The sequence below is a fragment of the Chiloscyllium punctatum genome, chromosome X, assembly GCF_047496795.1.
Source record: "Chiloscyllium punctatum isolate Juve2018m chromosome X, sChiPun1.3, whole genome shotgun sequence".
Classification (NCBI taxonomy): Eukaryota; Metazoa; Chordata; class Chondrichthyes; order Orectolobiformes; family Hemiscylliidae; genus Chiloscyllium; species Chiloscyllium punctatum.
Genome location: NC_092791.1, coordinates 13,119,506 through 13,145,106, shown reverse-complemented (window position 1 = coordinate 13,145,106; position 25,601 = coordinate 13,119,506). Strand labels below are relative to the sequence as shown.

The following is a 25,601-nucleotide window of genomic DNA, read 5'->3' as shown; positions in this document are numbered from 1 at the left end:
ATCCACCCTAACCTGCACATCCCTGGGCACTATGGGACAATTTAGCATGGCCAATCCACCCTAACCTGCACATCCCTGCACACTATGTGACAATTTAGCACGGCCAATCCACACTAACCTGCACATCCCTGGGCAGTATGGGACAATTTAGCACGGCCTATCCACCCTAACCTGCACATCCCTGGGCACTATGAGACAATTTAGCATGGCCAATCCACCCTAACCTGCACATCCCTGGACACTATGGGACAATTTAGCATGGCCATCCACCCTAACCTGCACATCCCTGGACACGATGGGACAATTTAGCATGGCCAATACACCCTAACCTGCACATCCCTGGACACTATGGGACAATTTTTCATGGCCAATCCACCCTAACCTGCACATCCCTGCGCACTATGGGACAATTTAGCACAGCCAATCCACCCTAACCTGCACATCCCTTGGCACTATGGGACAATTTAGCATGGCCAATCCACCCAAACCTGCACATCCCTGGGCACTATGGGACAATTTAGCACAGCCAATCCACCCTAACCTGCACATCCCTGGGCACTATGGGACAATTTAGCATGGCCAATCCACCCTAACCTGCACATCCCTGTGCACTATGGGACAATTTAGCATGACCAATCCACCCTAACCTGCACATCCCTGGGCACTCCGGTACAATTTAGCATGGCCAATCCACACTAACCTACATATCCCTGGGTACTATGAGACAATTTAGCATGGCCAATCCACCCTAACCTGCACATCCCTGGACACTATGGGACAATTTAGCATGGCCAACCCACTCTAACCTGCACATCCTAGGGCACAATGGGACAATTTAGCATGGCCAATCCACCCTAACGTGCACATCCCTGGACACGATGGGACAATTTAGCATGGCCAATCCACCCTAACCTGCACATCCCTGGGCATTATGGGACAATTTAGCATGGCCAACCCACCCTAACCTGCACACCCCTGGGCACTATTGGACAATTTAGCATGGCCAATTCACCCTAACCTGCACATCCCTGGGCACTATGGGACAATTTAGCACGGCCAATCCACCCTAACCTGCATATCCCTGGGCACTATGGGACAATTTAGCATGGCCAATCCACCCTAACCTGTACATCCCAGACACGATGAAACAATTTAGCATGGCCAATCCACCCTAACCTACATATCCCTGGGCACTATGGGACAATTTAGCATGGCCAATCCACCCTAACCTCTACATCCCAGACACGATGAAACAATTTAGCATGACCAATCCACCCTAACCTGCACATCCCTGGGCACTATGTGACAATTTAACATGGCCAATCCACCCTAACCTGGACATCCCTGAGCACTATGGGACAATTTAACATGGCCAATGCACCCTAACCTGCACATCCCTGGGCACTATGGGACAATTTAGCATGGCCAATCCACCCTAACCTGCACATCCCTGGGCACTATGGGACAATTTAACATGGCCAATCCACCCTAACCTGGACATCCCTGAGCACTATGGGACAATTTAACATGGCCAATGCACCCTAACCTGCACATCCCTGGGCACTATGGGACAATTTAGCATGGCCAATCCACCCTAACCGGCACATCCCTGGGCACTATGGGACAATTTGGAATGGCCAATCCACCCTAACCTGCGCATCCCTGGGCAGTATGGGACAATTTAGCATGGCCAATCCACCCTAACTTGCACATCCCTGGGCAGTATGGGACAATTTAGCATGGCCAATCCACCTTAACCTGCACATCCCTGGGTAGGATGGGACAATTTAGCATGGCCAATCCACCCTAACCTACACCTCCCTGGGCACTATGGGACAATTTAGCATGGCCAATCCACCCTAACCTGCACATCCCTGGACACTATGGGACAATTTAGCATGGCCAATACACCCTAACCTGCACATCCCTGGACACTATGGGACAATTTAGCATGGCCAATCCACCCTAACCTGCACATCCCTGGACACTATGGGACAATTTAGCATGGCCAATACACCCTAACTTGCACATCCCTGGGCAGTATGGGACAATTTAGCATGGCCAATTCACCCTAACCTGCACATCCCTGGGCACTATGGGACAATTGAGCATGGCCATCCACCCTAACCTGCACATCCCTGGGCACTATGGGACAATTTAGCACTGCCAACCCACTCTAGCCTGCACATCCCTGGGCACTATGGGACAATTTAGCATGGCCAATCCACCCTAACCTGCACATCCCTGGACACTATGGGACAATTTAGCATGGCCAATCCACCCTAACCTGCACATCCCTGGACACTATGGGACAATTTAGCATGGCCAATACACCCTAACCTGCACATCCCTGGACACTATGGGACAATTTAGCATGGCCAATACACCCTAACCTGCACATCCCTGCGCACTATGGGACAATTTAGCATGGCCAATCCACCCTAACCTGCACATCTTTGGACTGTGGGAGAAGACCATAGTGGGGGCAGTTTGTGGAGAAACAGTGAGGGTGTAATCGGCTCCTGGTTCTCAGGCAAGTCTGATATTCTCTGTCCCCAACGTCCCAATCTTCTCCCTCCCTCACCTTTGGTCTGACCGTTCTCCGGACATAATCGCCTGGTCCACATCGCCATTGGTGATACTATTTCTGTCTTGAGCATCATCGCAACAGTTTTGGCTTGCCCATCCTGGCTTATCCGGATCTGTGTCTGACTGCCATCCCCTGTATGAATCAGTCAGAGTGACCATACTAACCCACTCGGTGTCTCTTCCAGAAATGCAGTCGTTGGCCGAACTGATTGGGCCCTATGGAATGAAGCATCTCAGCGAGCACTTGATGTGGCACATCACCTCCCAAGTCAATGAGCTGAAGGTAAGGGACGTGCCACCCCACCTTCTGACCCACGGGTGCCCTGGGGGGTGACCAGCCCGTGGTACCGCAGGTTAGCACAAGCCCAATGGCATGGGTCTGGAGCCAGCTTTGCTTGGCGAGGGAGGTGGAAGGTCCAATGAGGATGGGCGTGACTGGCGCCTGGCACATTGACATAGCCGTCAGCGCAGGGGTCAAGAGGCGACGGGCACTGCGTGATGACCTTACGCGCAGCAGGATGTCAGGATGTGAACTAAGCGTGAGCAGGAGAGACCAGTGAGGCACAGAGGGAAGCGAGAGTGACACAGGAGACTGCAGCAACTGTGACATGGTGGCCTGCTTCTCATTCCAACAGAAGCTGGTGGTGGAGAACATGGACATATTGGCTCAGGTGAAGTCTAGCCTCCATAAACCCGAAGTGATGACACACCACGCCAAGCGTCTAACCTGTGAGTGGCTACCTCTCTGATACCTCCCTGGTGCGTTAGCAATATGGCGCGTTTTGTCTCGATCATTGGTTCTCTGCCATTCAACACCTCTCTCTCATTGCGAGGGCTGAGGCTTTGACCTCTGTCATTCTGTTTCTTCCCAGTTTACTTGGTGTGACCACAATACTGAGGGAAAGTGAGGGCTGCAGATGCTGGTGAGTCAGAGTCAATAAAGTGTAGTGCTGGAAAAGTACAGCGGGTCAGACAGCATCTGAGGAGCAGGAGAGTCGACGTTGAGGGCATATGCACATTCCTGAAGAAGGGCTTATGCCTGAAACATTGATTCTCCTGCTCCTCGGATGCTGCCTGACCTGCTGTCCTTTTCCAGCACCACACTTTTCGACTCCCACAAAACTGAGGGTCAGCCTTATCTGTCCCCTCGTCAGCCAGTGCCCTTTCATATCTCCCCACTATCCCAGCTGAACTTCACCCTTCCTCTTCTCCCTCTTTCTGATAGTCCCAACTCCTTCACACTATCTCACTCTCTGTCTCACTCCCTCACACTATCACTCACTCTCTGTCTCACTCCCTCACACTATCTCCCACTCTCTGTCTCACTCTCTCACACTATCTCTCACTCACTCTGTCTCACTCCCTCACACTATCTCTCACTCTGTCTCACTCTCACACACTATCTCCCACTCTCTGTCTCACTCCCTCACACTATCTCTCTCTCACTCTGTCTCACTCCCTCACACTATCTCTCACTCACTCTGTCTCACTCTCACACACTATCTCCCACTCTCTGTCTCACTCCCTCACACTATCTCTCTCTCACTCTGTCTCACTCTCTCACACTACCTCTCTCTCACTCTGTCTCACTCTCTCACACTATCTCTCTCTCACTCTGTCTCACTCTCACACTATCTCTCACTCACTCTGTCTCACTCTCACACACTATCTCCCACTCTCTGTCTCACTCCCTCACACTATCTCTCTCTCACTCTGTCTCACTCCCTCACACTATCTCCCACTCACTCTGTCTCACTCTCTCACACTATCACTCACTCTGTCTCACTCCCTCACACTATCACTCACTCCCTCACACTATCTCCCACTCTCAGTCTCACTCTCACACACTATCACTCACTCACTCTGTCTCACTCTCTCACACTATCTCTCACTCACTCTGTCTCACTCTCTCACACTATCACTCACTGTCTCACTCTCTCACACTATCTCTCACTCTGTCTCACTCTCTCACACTATCTCTCACTCTGTCTCACTCTCTCACACTATCTCTCTCTCACTCTCACACTCTCTCTCACTCACTCTGTCTCACTCTCTCACACTATCACTCACTCTCTGTCTCACTCTCTCACACTATCTCTCACTCTGTCTCACTCTCTCACACTATCTCTCTCTCACTCTCACACTCTCTCTCACTCACTCTGTCTCACTCTCACACACTATCTCTCTCTCACTCTCACACTCTCTCTCACTCACTCTGTCTCACTCTCTCACACTATCTCTCTCTCACTCTCACACTCTCTCTCACTCACTCTGTCTCACTCTCTCACACTATCTCTCTCTCACTCTCACACTATCTCTCACTCACTCTGTCTCACTCTCTCACACTATCTCCCACTCTGTCTCACTCTCTCACACTATCTCTCACTCTGTCTCACTCTCTCACACTATCACTCACTCTGTCTCACTCTCTCACACTATCTCTCACTCTGTCTCACTCTCTCACACTCTCTCTCACTCTGTCTCACTCTCTCACACTATCTCTCTCTCACTCTGTCTCACTCTCTCACACTATCTCTCTCCCACTCTGTCTCACTCTCTCACACTATCTCTCACTGTCTCACTCTCTCACACTATCTCTCTCTCACTCTGTCTCACTCTCTCACACTATCTCCCACTCTGTCTCACTCTCTCACACTATCTCTCTCTCACTCTCACACTCTCTCTCACTCACTCTGTCTCACTCTCTCACACTATCTCTCACTCACTCTGTCTCACTCTCTCACACTATCACTCACTCTCTGTCTCACTCTCTCACACTATCTCCCACTCTCTGTCTCACTCTCTCACACTATCACTCACTCTCTGTCTCACTCTCTCACACTATCTCTCACTCACTCTGTCTCACTCTCTCACACTATCTCTCACTGTCTCACTCTCTCACACTATCTCCCACTCTGTGTCTCACTCTCTCACACTATCTCTCACTCACTCTGTCTCACTCCCTCACACTATCTCTCACTCTGTCTCACTCTCTCACACTATCTCCCACTCTGTCTCACTCTCTCACACTATCTCTCTCTCACTCTGTCTCACTCCCTCACACTATCTCTCTCTCACTCTGTCTCACTCTCACACACTATCTCCCACTCTGTCTCACTCTCTCACACTATCTCTCTCTCACTCTGTCTCACTCCCTCACACTATCTCTCACTCACTCTGTCTCACTCTCACACTATCTCTCACTCACTCTGTCTCACTCTCACACACTATCTCCCACTCTGTCTCACTCTCTCACACTATCTCTCTCTCACTCTGTCTCACTCCCTCACACTATCTCTCACTCACTCTGTCTCACTCTCACACTATCTCTCTCTCACTCTGTCTCACTCTCTCACACTATCTCCCACTCTGTCTCACTCTCTCACACTATCTCTCTCTCACTCTGTCTCACTCCCTCACACTATCTCTCACTCACTCTGTCTCACTCTCACACTATCTCTCACTCACTCTGTCTCACTCTCTCACACTATCTCTCACTCTGTGTCTCACTCTCTCACACTATCTCTCTCTCACTCTGTCTCACTCTCTCACACTATCTCTCACTCACTCTGTCTCACTCTCTCACACTATCTCTCACTCACTCTGTCTCACTCTCTCACACTATCTCTCACTCTGTCTCACTCTCACACTATCTCTCACTCACTGTCTCACTCTCACACACTATCTCCCACTCTGTGTCTCACTCCCTCACACTATCTCTCTCTCACTCTGTCTCACTCCCTCACACTATCTCCCACTCTGTGTCTCACTCTCTCACACTATCTCTCACTCACTGTCTCATTCTCACACACTATCTCCCACTCTCAGTCTCACTCCCTCACACTATCTCTCACTCACTGTCTCACTCCCTCACACTATCTCTCACTCACTCTGTCTCACTCTCTCACACTATCTCCCACTCTCTGTCTCACTCTCACACACTATCTCTCTCTCACTCTGTCTCACTCTCTCACACTATCTCTCACTCACTCTGTCTCACTCTCTCACACTCTCTCTCACTCACTGTCTCACTCTCTCACACTATCTCTCTCTCACTCTGTCTCACTCCCTCACACTATCTCTCACTCACTGTGTCTCACTCTCTCACACTATCTCTCTCTCACTCTGTCTCACTCCCTCACACTCTCTCTCACTCTGTCTCACTCCCTCACACTATCTCCCACTCTCTGTCTCACTCTCACACACTATCTCTCTCTCACTCTGTCTCACTCTCTCACACTATCTCTCACTCACTCTGTCTCACTCTCTCACACTCTCTCTCACTCACTGTCTCACTCTCTCACACTATCTCTCTCTCACTCTGTCTCACTCCCTCACACTATCTCTCACTCACTGTGTCTCACTCTCTCACACTATCTCTCTCTCACTCTGTCTCACTCCCTCACACTCTCTCTCACTCTGGCTCACTCCCTCACACTATCTCCCACTCTCTGTCTCACTCTCTCACACTCTCTCTCACTCACTCTGTCTCACTCTCTCACACTATCTCTCTCTCACTCTGTCTCACTCCCTCACACTATCTCCCACTCTCTGTCTCACTCTCTCACACTATCTCTCACTCACTCTGTCTCACTCTCTCACACTATCTCTCTCTCACTCTGTCTCACTCCCTCACACTATCTCTCACTCACTCTGTCTCACTCTCTCACACTATCTCCCACTCTCTGTCTCACTCCCTCACACTATCTCTCACTCACTCTGTCTCACTCTCTCACACTATCTCTCACTCTGTCTCACTCTCACACACTATCTCCCACTCTCTGTCTCACTCTCCCACACTATCTCCCACTCTCTGTCTCACTCTCTCACACTATCTATCTCTCACTCTGTCTCACTCTCTCACACTATCTCTCACTCTGTCTCACTCTCACACACTATCTCTCTCTCACTCTGTCTCACTCTCTCACACTATCTCCCACTCTCTGTCTCACTCTCTCACACTATCTCCCACTCTCTGTCTCACTCTCTCACACTATCTCTCACTCACTCTGTCTCACTCTCTCACACTATCTCTCACTCACTCTGTCTCACTCTCTCACACTATCTCTCACTCACTCTGTCTCACTCTCTCACACTATCTCTCACTCACTCTGTCTCACTCTCTCACACTATCACTCACTCACTGTGTCTCACTCTCACACACTATCACTCACTCTGTCTCACTCTCTCACACTATCTCTCACTCTGTCTCACTCTCTCACACTATCTCTCACTCACTCTGTCTCACTCTCTCACACTATCTCTCACTCACTCTGTCTCACTCTCTCACACTATCTCTCACTCTGTCTCACTCTCTCACACTATCTCTCACTCTGTCTCACTCTCTCACACTATCTCTCATTCACTCTGTCTCACTCTCTCACACTATCTCTCACTCACTCTGTCTCACTCTCTCACACTATCTCTCACTCACTCTCTCTCACTCTCTCACACTATCTCTCACTCACTCTGTCTCACTCTCTCACACTATCTCTCACTCACTCTGTCTCACTCTCTCACACTATCTCTCACTCTGTCTCACTCTCTCACACTATCTCTCACTCACTCTGTCTCACTCTCTCACACTATCTCTCACTCACTCTGTCTCACTCTCTCACACTATCTCTCACTCTGTCTCACTCTCTCACACTATCTCCCACTCTCTGTCTCACTCTCTCACACTATCTCTCACTCACTCTGTCTCACTCCCTCACACTATCTCTCACTCACTCTGTCTCACTCTCTCACACTATCTCTCACTCACTCTGTCTCACTCTCTCACACTATCTCTCTCAGTCTCACTCTCTCACACTATCTCCCACTCTCTGTCTCACTCTCTCACACTATCTCTCTCTCACTCTGTCTCACTCTCTCACACTATCTCCCACTCTCTGTCTCACTCTCTCACACTATCTCCCACTCTCTGTCTCACTCTCACACACTCTCTCTCACTCACTCTGTCTCACTCTCTCACACTATCTCTCACTCTGTCTCACTCCCTCACACTATCACTCACTCTGTCTCACTCTCTCACACTATCTCTCACTCACTCTGTCTCACTCCCTCACACTATCACTCACTCTGTCTCACTCTCTCACACTATCTCTCACTCACTCTGTCTCACTCTCTCACACTATCTCTCACTCTGTCTCACTCCCTCACACTATCACTCACTCTGTCTCACTCTCTCACACTATCTCTCACTCACTCTGTCTCACTCCCTCACACTATCTCTCACTCACTCTGTCTCACTCTCTCACACTATCTCTCACTCTGTCTCACTGTCACACTATCTCTCACTGCCTCTCTGTGTCTCACTCACACTCACTCTCTCACTCACTCCCTATCGCTCACTCTCTATCTCTCACTCTGTCTCACTCTCACACTATCTCTCTCTCACTCACTCTGTCTCGCTCTCTCACACTATCTCTCACTCCCTCTCTATCTCTCACTCTGTCTCACTCTCACACTATCTCTCTCTCACTCACTGTGTCTCGCTCTCTCACACTATCTCTCACTCCCTCTCTATCTCTCTCACTCTGTCACACTGTCTCACTTGCTCTCTCACCCTCTCTCACACTATCACTCACTCTGTCTCACTCTCACACTATCTCTCACTCACTCTCTATCTCTCACTCTGTCTCACTCTCACACTATCTCTCTCTCACTCGCTCTCTCACTCTGTCTCACTCTCACACTATCTCTCTCTCACTCGCTCTCTCACCCTTACACATACTCTCTCATGCAATCTCTGTCACTCTTGCACTCACTCTTGCTCACTCGCTGTCCCTCTCTCTCTCTGTCCCTCTCTCTCTCTCTCTCTCTTGCTTTCTCTTGGGCTGCCTTTCTTTCCTGCTCACGCTGTCTTGTGCTCTTTCTCTCTCTCTCTCTCTCTCTCTCTCTCGCTTGTTTCCACTTTCTCTCTCCACAACAGCTAGCCCAGAGCACTCCACAAGAGTTCAGCTGTTTTCTTCAATCCTCCCGCCAATGTCCCCAAGCTCCTGCTGAAGTCCTTTCTCATCACTCCACAGATCGATTGCAATGTCCCTATCTCACGGTGAAAGAAAGCTCTGACAGTTTACCTCGAGGGTGACACTGCCTGGTTCTTGTGATACCTATCTCTGGGTAATATCTTTACCTGACCAATCTGGAGCTGCCCAGGCCACCCTCAGATATGGGTATTACATCTGAACCTGATCAATCATTCCTTATTTGATGCTCGACAATTCCCGATGAAGGGCTTTTGCCCGTAATGTCGCTTTCCCTGCTCCTCAGATGCTGCCTGACCTGCTGTGCTTTTCCAGCACCACCCTCTCGACTCTAATCTCCAGCATCTGCAGTCCTCACCTTTCACCTGGGTCCCCGAACTGTCAACACTTGATTTATTTGCTTGCCTTCATTCCTCCAAACTTCACCTGTCAATATCTCATCTGCCTGCCTGATACATTTCCCACCAAACGCACAAGTTTTCCGACCCTTGCGGGATGAAATCTTCACTCTCCCACACCATGTGAGCCCTGAAATCTTGTCAGCAGGACAGGGTTCCCTGGTGGACGGTCGATCTCCCTGAAACGCCCACCTGGCTGATTCACCCCCTCGCTGCCTTTAGGGCGAAGGTTTAGAGCTGATCGCCTTGTCTCACTTCCCCCGAAACTGGCCTGTGGGCGGGACAGTGGCTTTCAGCATGCGTCCTCACCCAGCTCCGAGTCCTCACCCAGCTCTCAGTCCTCACCCAGCTCCTAGTCCTCGCCCAGCTCTCAGTCCTCACCCAGCTCTCAGTCCTCGCCCAGCTCTAAGTCCTCGCCCAGCTCTCAGTCCTCACCCAGCTCCGAGTCCTCACCTAGCTCTCAGTCCTGACCCAGCTCTCAGTCCTCGCCTAGCTCTCAGTCCTCACCCAGCTCTCAGTCCTCGTCCAGCTCTCAGTCCTCGTCCAGCTCTCAGTCCTCACCCAGCTCTCAGTCCTGGCTCAGCTCTCAGTCCTGACCCAGCTCTCAGTCCTCGCCCAGCTCTCTGTCCTCGCCCAGCTCTCAGTCCTGACCCAGCTCCTAGTCCTCGCCCAGCTCTCAGTCCTCACCCAGCTCTCAGTCCTCGCCCAGCTCTCAGTCCTCGCCCAGCTCTCAGTCCTCACCCAGCTCCGAGTCCTCACCCAGCTCCGAGTCCTCACCCAGCTCCGAGTCCTCACCCAGCTCCGAGTCCTCACCCAGCTCTCAGTCCTGACCCAGCTCCTAGTCCTGCTCCAGCTCTCAGTCCTGACCCAGCTCCTAGTCCTGCTCCAGCTCTCAGTCCTGCCCCAGCTCTCAGTCCTGACCCAGCTCCTAGTCCTGACCCAGCTCTCAGTCCTGACCCAGATCTCAGTCCTGACCCAGCTCTCAGTCCTGACCCAGCTCTCAGTCCTGACCCAGCTCCTAGTCCTGCTCCAGCTCTCAGTCCTGCCCCAGCTCTCAGTCCTGACCCAGCTCTCAGTCCTGACCCAGCTCCTAGTCCTGCTCCAGCTCTCAGTCCTGACCCAGCTCCTAGTCCTGCTCCAGCTCTCAGTCCTGACCCAGCTCCTAGTCCTGCTCCAGCTCTCAGTCCTCACCTAGCTCTCAGTCCTGCTCCAGCTCTCAGTCCTGCCCCAGCTCTCAGTCCTCACCCAGCTCTCAGTCCTCACCCAGCTCTCAGTCCTGACCCAGATCTCAGTCCTCACCCAGCTCTCAGTCCTCACCCAGCTCTCAGTCCTGACCCAGATCTCAGTCCTGACCCAGATCTCAGTCCTGACCCAGATCTCAGTCCTCACCCAGCTCTCAGTCCTCGTCCAGCTCTCAGTCCTCACCCAGATCTCAGTCCTCACCCAGCTCTCAGTCCTCACCCAGCTCCTAGTCCTCGCCCAGCTCTCAGTCCTCGCCCAGCTCTCAGTCCTCACCCAGCTCTCAGTCCTCGTCCAGCTCTTAGTCCTCGTCCAGCTCTCAGTCCTCACCCAGCTCTCAGTCCTGGCTCAGCTCTCAGTCCTGACCCAGCTCTCAGTCCTCGCCCAGCTCTCTGTCCTCGCCCAGCTCTCAGTCCTGACCCAGCTCCTAGTCCTCGCCCAGCTCTCAGTCCTCACCCAGCTCTCAGTCCTCGCCCAGCTCTCAGTCCTCGCCCAGCTCTCAGTCCTCACCCAGCTCCGAGTCCTCACCCAGCTCCGAGTCCTCACCCAGCTCCGAGTCCTCACCCAGCTCCGAGTCCTCACCCAGCTCTCAGTCCTGACCCAGCTCCTAGTCCTGCTCCAGCTCTCAGTCCTGACCCAGCTCCTAGTCCTGCTCCAGCTCTCAGTCCTGCCCCAGCTCTCAGTCCTGACCCAGCTCTCAGTCCAGACCCAGCTCCTAGTCCTGACCCAGCTCTCAGTCCTGCCCCAGCTCTCAGTCCTGACCCAGCTCTCAGTCCTCACCCAGCTCTCAGTCCTGACCCAGCTCTCAGTCCTGACCCAGCTCCTAGTCCTGCTCCAGCTCTCAGTCCTGACCCAGCTCCTAGTCCTGCTCCAGCTCTCAGTCCTGCTCCAGCTCTCAGTCCTGCCCCAGCTCTCAGTCCTCACCCAGCTCTCAGTCCTCACCCAGCTCTCAGTCCTGACCCAGATCTCAGTCCTGACCCAGCTCTCAGTCCAGACCCAGCTCCTAGTCCTGCTCCAGCTCTCAGTCCTGACCCAGCTCTCAGTCCTCACCCAGCTCTCAGTCCTGACCCAGATCTCAGTCCTGACCCAGATCTCAGTCCTCACCCAGCTCTCAGTCCTCGTCCAGCTCTCAGTCCTCGTCCAGCTCTCAGTCCTCACCCAGATCTCAGTCCTCACCCAGCTCTCAGTCCTCGTCCAGCTCTCAGTCCTCGTCCAGCTCTCAGTCCTCGCCCAGCTCTCAGTCCTCACCCAGCTCTCAGTCCTCGTCCAGCTCTCAGTCCTCGTCCAGCTCTCAGTCCTCACCCAGCTCTCAGTCCTGGCTCAGCTCTCAGTCCTGACCCAGCTCTCAGTCCTCGCCCAGCTCTCTGTCCTCGCCCAGCTCTCAGTCCTGACCCAGCTCCTAGTCCTCGCCCAGCTCTCAGTCCTCACCCAGCTCTCAGTCCTCACCCAGCTCTCAGTCCTGACCCAGCTCTCAGTCCTCACCCAGATCTCAGTCCTCGCCCAGCTCTCAGTCCTGACCCAGCTCCTAGTCCTCACCCAGCTCTCAGTCCTCGCCCAGCTCTCAGTCCTCGCCCAGCTCTCAGTCCTCACCCAGCTCCGAGTCCTCACCCAGCTCCGAGTCCTCACCCAGCTCCGAGTCCTCACCCAGCTCCGAGTCCTCACCCAGCTCTCAGTCCTGACCCAGCTCCTAGTCCTGCTCCAGCTCTCAGTCCTGACCCAGCTCCTAGTCCTGCTCCAGCTCTCAGTCCTGCCCCAGCTCTCAGTCCTGACCCAGCTCCTAGTCCTGACCCAGCTCTCAGTCCTCACCCAGCTCTCAGTCCTCACCCAGCTCTCAGTCCTGCCCCAGCTCTCAGTCCTGACCCAGCTCCTAGTCCTCGCCCAGCTCTCAGTCCTCACCCAGCTCTCAGTCCTCACCCAGCTCTCAGTCCTGACCCAGCTCTCAGTCCTCACCCAGATCTCAGTCCTCGCCCAGCTCTCAGTCCTGACCCAGCTCCTAGTCCTCGCCCAGCTCTCAGTCCTCACCCAGCTCTCAGTCCTCACCCAGCTCTCAGTCCTGACCCAGCTCTCAGTCCTGACCCAGATCTCAGTCCTCACCCAGCTCTCAGTCCTGACCCAGCTCCTAGTCCTCGCCCAGCTCTCAGTCCTCACCCAGCTCTCAGTCCTCGCCCAGCTCTCAGTCCTCGCCCAGATCTCAGTCCTGACCCAGCTCTCAGTCCTGACCCAGCTCCTAGTCCTGCTCCAGCTCTCAGTCCTGCCCCAGCTCTCAGTCCTGACCCAGCTCTCAGTCCTGACCCAGCTCCTAGTCCTGCTCCAGCTCTCAGTCCTGACCCAGCTCCTAGTCCTGCTCCAGCTCTCAGTCCTGACCCAGCTCCTAGTCCTGCTCCAGCTCTCAGTCCTCACCTAGCTCTCAGTCCTGCTCCAGCTCTCAGTCCTGCCCCAGCTCTCAGTCCTCACCCAGCTCTCAGTCCTCACCCAGCTCTCAGTCCTGACCCAGATCTCAGTCCTCACCCAGCTCTCAGTCCTCACCCAGCTCTCAGTCCTGACCCAGATCTCAGTCCTGACCCAGATCTCAGTCCTCACCCAGCTCTCAGTCCTCGTCCAGCTCTCAGTCCTCGTCCAGCTCTCAGTCCTCACCCAGATCTCAGTCCTCACCCAGCTCTCAGTCCTCACCCAGCTCCTAGTCCTCGCCCAGCTCTCAGTCCTCGCCCAGCTCTCAGTCCTCACCCAGCTCTCAGTCCTCGTCCAGCTCTTAGTCCTCGTCCAGCTCTCAGTCCTCACCCAGCTCTCAGTCCTGGCTCAGCTCTCAGTCCTGACCCAGCTCTCAGTCCTCGCCCAGCTCTCTGTCCTCGCCCAGCTCTCAGTCCTGACCCAGCTCCTAGTCCTCGCCCAGCTCTCAGTCCTCACCCAGCTCTCAGTCCTCGCCCAGCTCTCAGTCCTCGCCCAGCTCTCAGTCCTCACCCAGCTCCGAGTCCTCACCCAGCTCCGAGTCCTCACCCAGCTCCGAGTCCTCACCCAGCTCCGAGTCCTCACCCAGCTCTCAGTCCTGACCCAGCTCCTAGTCCTGCTCCAGCTCTCAGTCCTGACCCAGCTCCTAGTCCTGCTCCAGCTCTCAGTCCTGCCCCAGCTCTCAGTCCTGACCCAGCTCTCAGTCCAGACCCAGCTCCTAGTCCTGACCCAGCTCTCAGTCCTGCCCCAGCTCTCAGTCCTGACCCAGCTCTCAGTCCTCACCCAGCTCTCAGTCCTGACCCAGCTCTCAGTCCTGACCCAGCTCCTAGTCCTGCTCCAGCTCTCAGTCCTGACCCAGCTCCTAGTCCTGCTCCAACTCTCAGTCCTGCTCCAGCTCTCAGTCCTGCCCCAGCTCTCAGTCCTCACCCAGCTCTCAGTCCTCACCCAGCTCTCAGTCCTGACCCAGATCTCAGTCCTGACCCAGCTCTCAGTCCAGACCCAGCTCCTAGTCCTGCTCCAGCTCTCAGTCCTGACCCAGCTCTCAGTCCTCACCCAGCTCTCAGTCCTGACCCAGATCTCAGTCCTGACCCAGATCTCAGTCCTCACCCAGCTCTCAGTCCTCGTCCAGCTCTCAGTCCTCGTCCAGCTCTCAGTCCTCACCCAGATCTCAGTCCTCACCCAGCTCTCAGTCCTCGTCCAGCTCTCAGTCCTCGTCCAGCTCTCAGTCCTCGCCCAGCTCTCAGTCCTCACCCAGCTCTCAGTCCTCGTCCAGCTCTCAGTCCTCGTCCAGCTCTCAGTCCTCACCCAGCTCTCAGTCCTGGCTCAGCTCTCAGTCCTGACCCAGCTCTCAGTCCTCGCCCAGCTCTCTGTCCTCGCCCAGCTCTCAGTCCTGACCCAGCTCCTAGTCCTCGCCCAGCTCTCAGTCCTCACCCAGCTCTCAGTCCTCACCCAGCTCTCAGTCCTGACCCAGCTCTCAGTCCTCACCCAGATCTCAGTCCTCGCCCAGCTCTCAGTCCTGACCCAGCTCCTAGTCCTCGCCCAGCTCTCAGTCCTCACCCAGCTCTCAGTCCTCACCCAGCTCTCAGTCCTGACCCAGCTCTCAGTCCTGACCCAGATCTCAGTCCTCACCCAGCTCTCAGTCCTGACCCAGATCTCAGTCCTCACCCAGCTCCTAGTCCTGACCCAGCTCTCAGTCCTGACCCAGCTCTCAGTCCTCACCCAGCTCTCAGTCCTGACCCAGATCTCAGTCCTGACCCAGCTCTCAGTCCTCACCCAGCTCCTAGTCCTCACTTAGCTCTCACCGATTCCACCAAGAAGTTGGAGGTGGGATTCAGAGGGTCAAGGGAGTCAAGAGAGCTTTACTCCTTATCAAACCCCGCGCTGTCCCTGTCCTGGGAGTTTTTGAGGGGGGACAGTGTAGAGGAAGCTTTACTCCTTATCTAACTCTGTGCTGTGTCTGTCCTGGGAGTGTTTGATGGGGGACAGTGTAGAGAGAGCTTTACTCTGTATATAATCCCGTCCTGTCCCTGTCCTGGGAGTGTTTGATGGGGACAGTGTAGAGGGAGATTTCCTCTGTATCTTACCCCGTGCTGTCCCTGTCCTGGGTGTGTTTGATGGGGGGACAGTGTAGAGGGAGCTTTACTCTGTATATAATCCCATGCTGTCTCTGTCCTGGGAGTGTTTGATGGGGGGACAGTGTAGAGGGAGCTTTACTCTGTATATAATCCCATGCTGTCCCTGTCCTGGGAGTGTTTGATGGGGACAGTGTAGAGGGAGCTTTACTCTGTATCTAACCCTGTGCTGTCCCTGTCCTGGGAGAGTTTGATAGGGGACACTGTAGAGGAAGCTTTACTCTGTATCTAACCCTATGATATCCCTGTCCTGGGAGTGTTTGATGGGGGGAAAGTGTAGAGGGAGCTTTACTCTGTAACTAACCCCGTGCTGTTCCTGTCCTGGGATTGTTTGATGGGGGGACAGTGTAGAGGGAGCTTTACTCTGTATCTAACCCCGTGCTGTGCCTGTCCTGGGAGTGTTTGATGGGGGGACAATGTAAAGGGAGCTTTACTCTGTATCTAACCCCTTGCTATCCCTGTCCTGGGAGTGTTTGATGGGGGGACAATGTAAAGGGAGCTTTACTCTGTATCTAACCCCGTGCTATCCCTGTCCTGGGAGTGTTTGATGGGAGGACAGTGTATAGGGAGCTTTACTCTGTATCTAACCCCTTGCTATCCCTGTCCTGGGAGTGTTTGATGGGGACAGTGTAGAGGGAGCTTTACTCTGTATCTAACCCTGTGCTGTCCCTGTCCTGGAAGTGTTTGATGGGGGGACAGTGTATAGGGAGCTTTACTCTGTATCTAACCCCTTGCTATCCCTGTCCTGGGAGTGTTTGATGGGGACAGTGTAGAGGGAGCTTTACTCTGTATCTAACCCTGTGCTGTCCCTGTCCTGGAAGTGTTTGATGGGGGGACAGTGTAGAGGGAGCTTTCCTCTATATCTAACCCTGTGCTGTCCCTGTCCCGGGAGTGTTTGATGGGGGGACAGTGTAGAGAGAGCTTTACTCTGTATCTAACCCCGTGCTATCCCTGTCCTGGGGGTGTTTGATGGGGGGACAGTGTAGAGGGAGCTTTACTCTGAATCTAACCCTGTGCGATCCCTGTCCTGGGAGTGTTTGATGGGGCACAGTGTGGAGAGAGCTTTACTCTGTATCTAACCCCGTGCTGTCCCTGTTCTGGGAGTGTTTGATGGGGGACAGTGTAGAGGGAGCTTTACTCTGTATCTAGCCCCGTGCTGTCCCTGTCCTGGGAGTGTTTGATGGAGGGACAGTGTAGAGGGACCTTTACTCTGTATCTAACCCCGTGCTGCCCCTGTCCTGGGAGTGTTCGATGGAGTCAGTGTAGAGGGAGCTTGAGCAACCGAAGATTTGGCTGCACATGACATTTTTTGTTTCCATCACGTCTCTGTGAATCCTCAGTTTTGCATCAATCTTCAATACTGGTTACAATGAATCATATTGCTTGGATCACTTATGGAGGTTTATCAAATCCTGAGGGGCTTGGATAGGGTGAATGGCCTATTTCCCAGAGTAGAGGAGTCCAGAACGAGAGGAGATTAGGTTTAGGGGGAGAGGGGAAAATTTTAAAAAGGATCTAAAGGGCAACTTTTTCACCCAGAGGGTGGTACGTGTATGGAATGAGCTGCCAGAGGAAGTGGTGGAGGCTGGTACAATTACAACATTTCACAGGCATCTGGATGGGGACATGAATGGGAAGGGTTTGGAGGGATATGGGCCGGGTACTGGCAGGTGGGACTAGATTGGGTTGGGGTATCTGGGTCAGCATGGACGGGTTGGGCCGAAGGGTCTGTTTGTGTGCTGTGTGACTCTGTGACTCTCTGAGAGAATAGATGATCCCAGTACAGAGGAACCCTTCACCCTAAATCAGTATCGAGGCATATAACAGCGTGCAGGACATTTGTCTTCCTCAAGGTGGAAATGCTTTTGAGGAGTTGGGTGTTGTGTCCGTGCAGATGGGAGCTGACCTCAGCTTCCTTCACATTGTTCCTCACCCTCTCTTTGTCCTCCAGCCTCTGAAAACGTTCTGAAGAGGATGACCATTATCGGAGTGATCCTGAACTTCCGGACGATGGCGCAGGAAGCTCTGCGAGGTGTAAGTTAACATCGCTGTCCTGACGGTCACTGCGTGGGCGCACCGTGTCACCGTGCATCCCGATTACCCTGCAGCGGTAACCATGTTCCCAAGAGAGCATCCCAACGCACTCTTGGCCGGCACCTCGGTTTCTGCCCTCCAGTAAACCTGACACCATCTGGAACAGCAAGGTCCCTGTCACTTCCGTGTGCTCGCAGACTTCCATTGGCGCCTGGTTAAGCAGGAGCTGATTGTTCCCATCCTGCCTTTCCAGTTGCCTCATGACATTGGCCCTCCCGATCACGAGTGTCTGCCCAAGGGCACCGCATCACCATGCTGTGCAACCCTCTCCAGTTTTGACCTCTTCAACATCGTGGATCTTGAATCCTCCACTCAGCGTTGTGGTGGCAGTGACCTTGCAGTATTATCGCTGGACGGTGAATCCAGAGACGCTGGCAATGTACGAGGGACGCCGGGTTTGAATCCCACCACAGCAGATGGTGAAGTTTGAATGCAAATGAAATCTGGAAATCAGAATCCGCAGATGTCAGTTGTTGGGGAAAACTCCATCTGGTTCACAAACGAGCTTCAGGGAAGGCAACTGCCATCCTTACCTGGTCTGGGCCTACACATGACCCCAGACCCAGAGCCAACATGCTTGGCTTTTAACTGCCCTTTTAACTCGACAATAGGGATGGGAAAAGAAATGCTGGGCCAAGTCAGTGAAGTCTTCATCCTGTGAATGAATGAAAAACATAGGAATTCCCTCCCTCACCATATTCCCATCATGCCTCCCTCCTTTACCATGGCCAATCCCACCCTAACCTGCACATCCCTGGACACTATGGGACAATTTAGCATGGCCAATCCACCCTAACCTGCACATCCCTGGACACTACAGGGACAATTTAGCATGGCCAATCCACCCTAACCTGCACATCCCTGGGCACTATGGGGACAATTTAACATGGCCAATCCACCCTAACCTGCACATCCCTGGACACTATGGGGACAATTTAACATGGCCAATCCACCCTAACCTGCACATCCCTGGACACTACAGGGACAATTTAGCATGGCCAATCCACCCTAACCTGCACATCCCTGGACACTATGGGGACAATTTAGCATGGCCAATCCACCCTAACCTGCACATCCCTGGGCACTATGGGGACAATTTAACATGGCCAATCCACCCTAACCTGCACATCCCTGGACACTATGGGACAATTTAGCATGGCCAATCTGCCCGAACCTACACATCCCTGGGCACTATGGGACAATTTAGCATGGCCAATCCACCCTAACCTGCACATCCCTGGACACTATGGGGTAATTTAGCATGGCCAATCCACCCTAACCTGCACATCCCTGGACACAATGGGACAATTTAGCATGGCCAATCCACCCTAACCTGCACATCCCTGGGCACTATGGGACAATTTAGCACAGCCAATCCACCCTAACCTGCACATCCCTGGGCACTATGGGACAATTTAGCACGGCCAATCCACCCTAACCTGCACATCCCTGGGCACTATGGGACAATTTAGCATGGCCAATCCACCCTAATCTGCACATCCCTGGGCACTATGGGACAATTTAGCATGGCCAATCCACCCTAACCTGCACATCCCTGGGCACTATGGGACAATTTAGCATGGCCAATCCACCCTAATCTGCGCATCCCTGGGCACGATGGGACAATTTAGCATGGCCAATCCACCCTCACCTGCACATCCCTGGGCACTATGGGACAATTTAGCATGGCCAATCCACCCTAACCTGCACATCCCTCGGCACTATGGGACAATTTAGCATGGCCAATCCACCCTAACCTGCACATCCCTGGGCACTATGGGACAATTTAGCACGGCCAATCCACCCTAACCTGCACATCTTTGGACTGTGGGAGGAAACCGGAGCACCCGGAGGAAACCCAGGCAAACACGGGAGAACGTGCAAACCCCACACAGTCAGTCGCCCAAAGCTGGAATCGAACGTGGGTACCTGGCGCTGTGTGGCAGCAGCGCTAACAACTGAGCCACCATGCTGCCCTCAAGATGAGACTATTGCAGACCTATTGTGCTTCCTATTGTTACTGTACAATACACCCAGATAACTGAATCTATGACACAGAGACAGTGATTGAAGCTTAAGCTGGTACCTTTATGTCACATGTGATGTCGTGCAGCTGTCTCATCGGTACAGTTCTGCCTGGTTTGGAATAGATGGCATCCACGATAGAGTGCTTGAAGGTCCAGTGGTAAATGTTACAGAAATGTTGTTTCTTGTCCCTTCGACAGGTCTTATCCAGTCACATCCCATTCCTCATGGGCTCCCTTGAGATTCTGAATGATGTCGTCAGCCCTGCCACTGACATTAAGGTACGGGAGGTCATGGTTACACGGGTATGTGGGGGCGGTTTGACTCAATCTAGTGCCACCCTCAGCGTAAGATGTCTTTCATGCTGCTTCTCCGAGAGTTTTCAGTGACTGGGATCAGGTGACTGACGGTGGATATTTTAGCCCAATACTGTCGCGCCAAAGAGAAAAGGGTCATGTTACAGCGGCAACCAGCAAGCGTGCACGTGGGGTTCGCTCCCGGACAGTGAAGGAGGGCACGAGTGTTGCCCACGAAGCGCGAGACAGAGGGTGCGAATCCGTGAAAGGGATCACTGACTCAATTCAGCGCGCCCACGTCCAGATTTGCATTGGGGTGGGCTGAAGCCTTTTTGTACATCCAAGAACAGAGCCTAGCCACGGGGCACAGCGCCCCGTGGACACTCCCGCCAATGTAGGGCTATCTGAAAAACCGTCAGCAAACCATCTTCACTGTCCATCCCATTGGCGGTGACGCTGGCCTGCCGGTAAGGTCAGCAGACCGAGGAGGTGGGTTCAAACCTCACCAGCTCACGGCGTTTAACCATTAATCCAGCAATTGAACATGAGGCATGGGGGTGACCATGGCAACCATCATCCATTATTGTAAAAATGCCCTTCAGGGATTTATTGGAACTGTGCACTCCCCATGATCTATCAGACTTAATTGCAAAATCTTGGGCATTCTCACTGTTTCACACAGACGAAAGTTTGGTTGCATATATTGACTCCTTACGTTTTATTGAAATGGTGAAGAGGCAGTTTGTCAACACTGGGGGACTGCATATTGATATTTTGATCCCTAATTACCCTTGGACTGAGAGGCTTGCTGGGCCATTTCAGAGGGGCAGTTCAACGTCAACCAGCAGGTCTGGAGTCACATATAGGCAGAAGTGGGTACTGCAGATGCTGGAGATCAGAGTCAAGATTGGAGTGGTGCTGGAAAAACACAGCAGGTCAGGCAGCATCCGAGGAGCAGGAGAGTCAACGTTTCGGGCAAAAGCCCTTCATCAGGAATGGGGCCTCATTCCTGACGAAGGGCTTATGCCCGAAACGTCGATTTTCCTGTTCCTCGGATGCTGCCTGACCTGCTGTGCTTTTCCAGCACCACTCTGATCTTGACTCTGGAGTCACACATAGGCGATTGTCATCTTTAGAACATCGAACATAGGAAAGTACAGCACAGTACAGGCCCTTAGGCCCACGATTCCTTGTTTTGGAATCCTCCCCAACTCACCCTTCCCAATCTCCTCCAGTCCTGGGGCAGTTGACGCTCTTTGTCCAAGGGAGCGTCCGCCATTTTAATCTGGGCCTCTTAAATTCGGCAGTTCCCTACCTCAACCTCTCCGTCTGCGACAGCATCCTCCTTTAAAGGCTACCCATGTTTCGGGTCACCTCGCCTTAAGTAGCTGAGTGTCAAATTCTGCTCAATAATGCGCCTGTACAGTATATCGACCGAACACGGGAAATTAGAGTCATGCAAACTCTTCCTTGCTTGTATCGGCAGAATGTAAACCTTTGACCTCTGGGCCGCTCATGCAATGGCCTCAGGCTTCGGTGCCTGGTTTGTTTCTCGGAGGATCAGCGTGTGAAGTGTTCACCCACTGGCTCTCCCATTCCACGTTCCCTGTGGATAATATTTACGTCTCTCCCACCTCCTTCCTCCAAACGCCCACTGCTGACCCTCACACAGAGAGAGAGAGAGAGAGAGAGAGAGAGGATGCCCTGAGTTAACTTGTTTCTTGATTCCTGCAGGATCTGTTAGCTATCTATGAACTGACGTCTGCTGCTGGCGTTTCATGCCTTGTGGATCCTGCCCTTGTCATTGCGCTTTCCAATCCGAAAAATGGTAAGTTTGCAGAGAAAAAAAATCAAAAGCCAAAGGGCCTATTCCGCTCCTATTTCCTCTGTGCCGATCTCAGCCCCCGGCGCTAATTATGGGCTGGATCTTTGACTCACTGTGCCTGGTAAAATGCAACCTGGACACAGGATCGGTCAATAGCAGACTAGTTTCCGAGTTACAGGGTGAACTGGGCCTAAAACCTGGCACACTGCAGTACCGAGGGAGAGCTGCAGTGTTGACGAAACTACTTCCTCCTCTCAGCTCCCGCCCACTCTCTCAGCTGGGTGTGTCACTTTAAGGAAACACAGGGGACTCCCAGCTTATTAGTGAAGCTGGTAAGGCGGCCAGAATACTTTGACAGAACCCCTTGCTGCTTCACTCAAACACACTCTTTCCCTCCTTCTCGCCGATGCTATCCATTCTCTCTCGAAAACAAGAAACTCAGTGAAATTAAAAAAAAAACAGAACTGCAAAGGCCGGAAATCAGAAACAAAACCAGCAGATGTTGGACAAACTCAGCAGGTCTGGCGACATCTGTGGAGAGAAGTCAAAGTGAATGATTCAGGTCCTGTGACCCCGCCCACCTCCTTCAACAGCCACAGTCCCTTCAGTTTGTTTCTCGGGCCTGTAACCCCATGACCTTTCGCGATTGGGACGGATTCAGGTGGCCGTTTGTTTACCCGTGCCCGTAGTGCATTCTGGGAAAGGCGGCCCTACTCTGTGCAGTTCACCACTACCTTCTCAAGGGGCAGTTAGCAATGGGCCACATGCCTGTCAAAGCAAATATATTGCAGGTTCTGGAAATCTGAACGAGACACCGAGAAGGCTGGAGAAATTCAGCACCAGTGGAGAGAAAGCAAACAGTTCCAGTACAGGATGACTATTTCCAAACTCTGAGCTGTCGCTCTGTAAGGGCCGGTGGGGTGGAAAGGACTGGTTTTCACAGTGAGTCAGCACCTGTGACACCCCTCTGCGTTTCCCCCCCCCTCCCCCCCCCCCAACTAATGACCTACAAAGATGCCAAGCAAAGAGAACCATCTAATAGCGGTAGAAGCACCAAGGGGCATCACCCAGACTGACATCCGACAACATCGCTCCAAATCCCACCCAGACTGACATACTGAGAAAGCTCTTTCCTCGCCGGGGTTTGGTGTGGTGTGAGTTTCCGATGGACGGGGGTCTCCCCCACAAAGCGGTGACTAATTTAGCCCAAGAGTTTCCGGAGCGACACAGAAACGGAAGCTCAAAATTGAGAAACCCAAAAGAACTGGAAATCAGAAACCAAAACAGAAATTGCTGGAGGAGCTCAGCAGGTCTGGCAGCACCTGTGGAGAGAGAAAGCACAGTTTATGTCTCGAGTCCAATGACCTTTCTTCAGTTCCCATAAAGGTAAAGTCAGCATAGATCTACTAGACCTCACAGAGCGACGTTTGGTGGTGTTTTCACCTGAGGGTCACCATGCGTCTGGTGAGGGGAGAGTTTGAGAAGGAGTGTCGTAACCTCAGCCAGTGTGGGAATTGAACTCACACTTTTAGTGATACTCTGCATCAGAAACCAACCAACTGAGCTTGCCAACTCCTGTCGGGTTGCTAGTACCTCTTGCTGTTGACTCCCCGAGGTACTTAGGATCGAATTCTGTTCGTCAAATGCCAACACGTGGTCCCCTCACCAATATCTATCCCTCATGATAGACAGGTTGCCCGGATTATTCATCACATTGCTGATCGTGGGATTGTACTGTGCGCAAAATAGGGCGGCTGCGTTTCCCTGCAACAGTGGCTGCCCTTTGAGAAAGCACCTCGTTGGAGGGAAGGCACATTTCAAGTACCCAGTTGCCATGAAAGGTGCTATGCAAATGCGCAGCACTGACCCGGAAGCTGGGTCAATGGGACGGCACATCCAGAGGAGAAGCCAGACTTTGTGCGTCCCCTGAGACTTGTTAAACTCTCAACCTGGCATCTGCACGCAGGCTGCAGTGAGAAGTATGTGCTGGGCACTTGTGCGTTGCCAACAGTGCCAGCTGGGAGCTCTTTCCAGTCAGTGACCTTTCGTGGCTTCCCACTGCACAATGGCATAAAGGAGGCACTGTTTGAAAGAATGGTGAATGCTTGCAGGTTCACCGCGCTAGTGCTTTTCTGACCCTTGCTGCAATCCTATGTTGTCCGAGCTTTCCCATTCTTGTTAAACATTTCCACACTCCGTGTGGAGCAGCCTGGCCCCTTCCGCAATGCACTTGTGCTGGCTTAATACCAACATCCAGGCATGGAAGACTTTGTCCGGACTTTGGGCATCGCTAGAAGAGGTCTGTGTAGAGCAGGGCAAGATGCTGGTGGAGGAGGAGAACCTGCACTGGAGGCTATTGTCACAAAGGGGGTCTTCAGGGAGCAGATAGATTGGGTGCAGGAGCACCCGGGAGCTTGTAGCAAGTCTGAGCTTTGACAACAGCATGAAAATCACAGATAGACCTAAGGTTGACTACAGGAAGTGAGGGAAGAGATGGCTGCACCTTTGGTGATGATCTTTGCGTCCTTACTGTCCACTGGAGTGTTACCAGATGATTGGAGGGTGGTAAATGTTATTCCCATGTTCCAGAAAATGAATCGGGATAATCCTGGGAATTACAGACCAGTCTGTGGTGGGTGAAGTATTGGAGAGGATTCCAAGAGACAGGATTTATGATCACTTGGAAAACCATAGTTTGATTAGAGATAGTCAGCGTGGCTTTGTGAGGGGCAGATCATGCCTCAAACTTTATTGAATTCTTTGAGGATGTGACAAAACACATAGATGAAGGTAGAGCAGTGGATGTGGTGTACATGGATTTTAACAAGGCATTTGATAAGGTTCCCCATGGTAGGCTCATTCAGAAAGTACAGAGGCACGGGATACAGGGAAATCTGGCTGTCTGGATACAGAATTGGCTGGCCCATAGAAGACAGAGGGTGGTAGTAGGTGGAAATTATTCAGCCTGAAGCTCGGTGACCAGTGATGTTCAACAGGGATCTATTCTGGGACCTCTGCTCTTTGTGATTTTTATAGATGACTTGGATGAGGAAGTGGAAGGGTGGGTTAGTAAGTTTGTCGATGAAATGAAGGTTGATGGAGTGGTGATAGTGAGGAGGGCTGTTGTAGGTTGCGACGGGACATTGACAGGATGTAGAACTGGGCTGAGACATGGCAGATGGAGTTCAACCCGAAAAGTGTGAGGGGATTCGTTTTGCAAGGTCAAATTTGAATGCAGATTACAGGGTTAAAGACGGGATTGTTGGCAGTGTGGAGGAACTGAGAGATCTTGGGGTCCATGTCCATAGATCCCTCAAAGTTGCCACCTCAGTTGATAGGGCTGTTAAGAAGGCGTGTGGTGTGTTGGCTTTCATTAGCGGGGGATTGAGTTTAAGAGCCACGAGGTTAGGCTGCAGCTCTATAGAGCCCTGGTTAGACCACACTTGGAATATTGTGTTCAGTTCTGGTCACCTCATTATAGGAAGGATCTGGAAGCTTTAGAGAGGGTACAAAGGAGATTTACCAGGATGTTGCCTAGACTGGAGGGCAGGTCTTATGTAGAAAGGTTA

General features: G+C 52.7%; 1 protein-coding gene across 1 annotated transcript in view; it reads left to right on the top strand.

The window, feature by feature from the left end:
* The window catches only part of LOC140471217 (nck-associated protein 1-like), a 179,230-nt gene that overhangs the window by 74,980 nt on the left and 78,649 nt on the right, over positions 1 to 25,601 (top strand). The window contains exons 18-22 of the mRNA XM_072567142.1: positions 2,775 to 2,872; positions 3,225 to 3,318; positions 17,744 to 17,826; positions 20,112 to 20,192; positions 21,942 to 22,035. Coding sequence (XP_072423243.1) covers positions 2,775 to 2,872; positions 3,225 to 3,318; positions 17,744 to 17,826; positions 20,112 to 20,192; positions 21,942 to 22,035 — 450 coding nt within the window. The remainder of the gene's footprint in view (positions 1 to 2,774; positions 2,873 to 3,224; positions 3,319 to 17,743; positions 17,827 to 20,111; positions 20,193 to 21,941; positions 22,036 to 25,601) is intronic.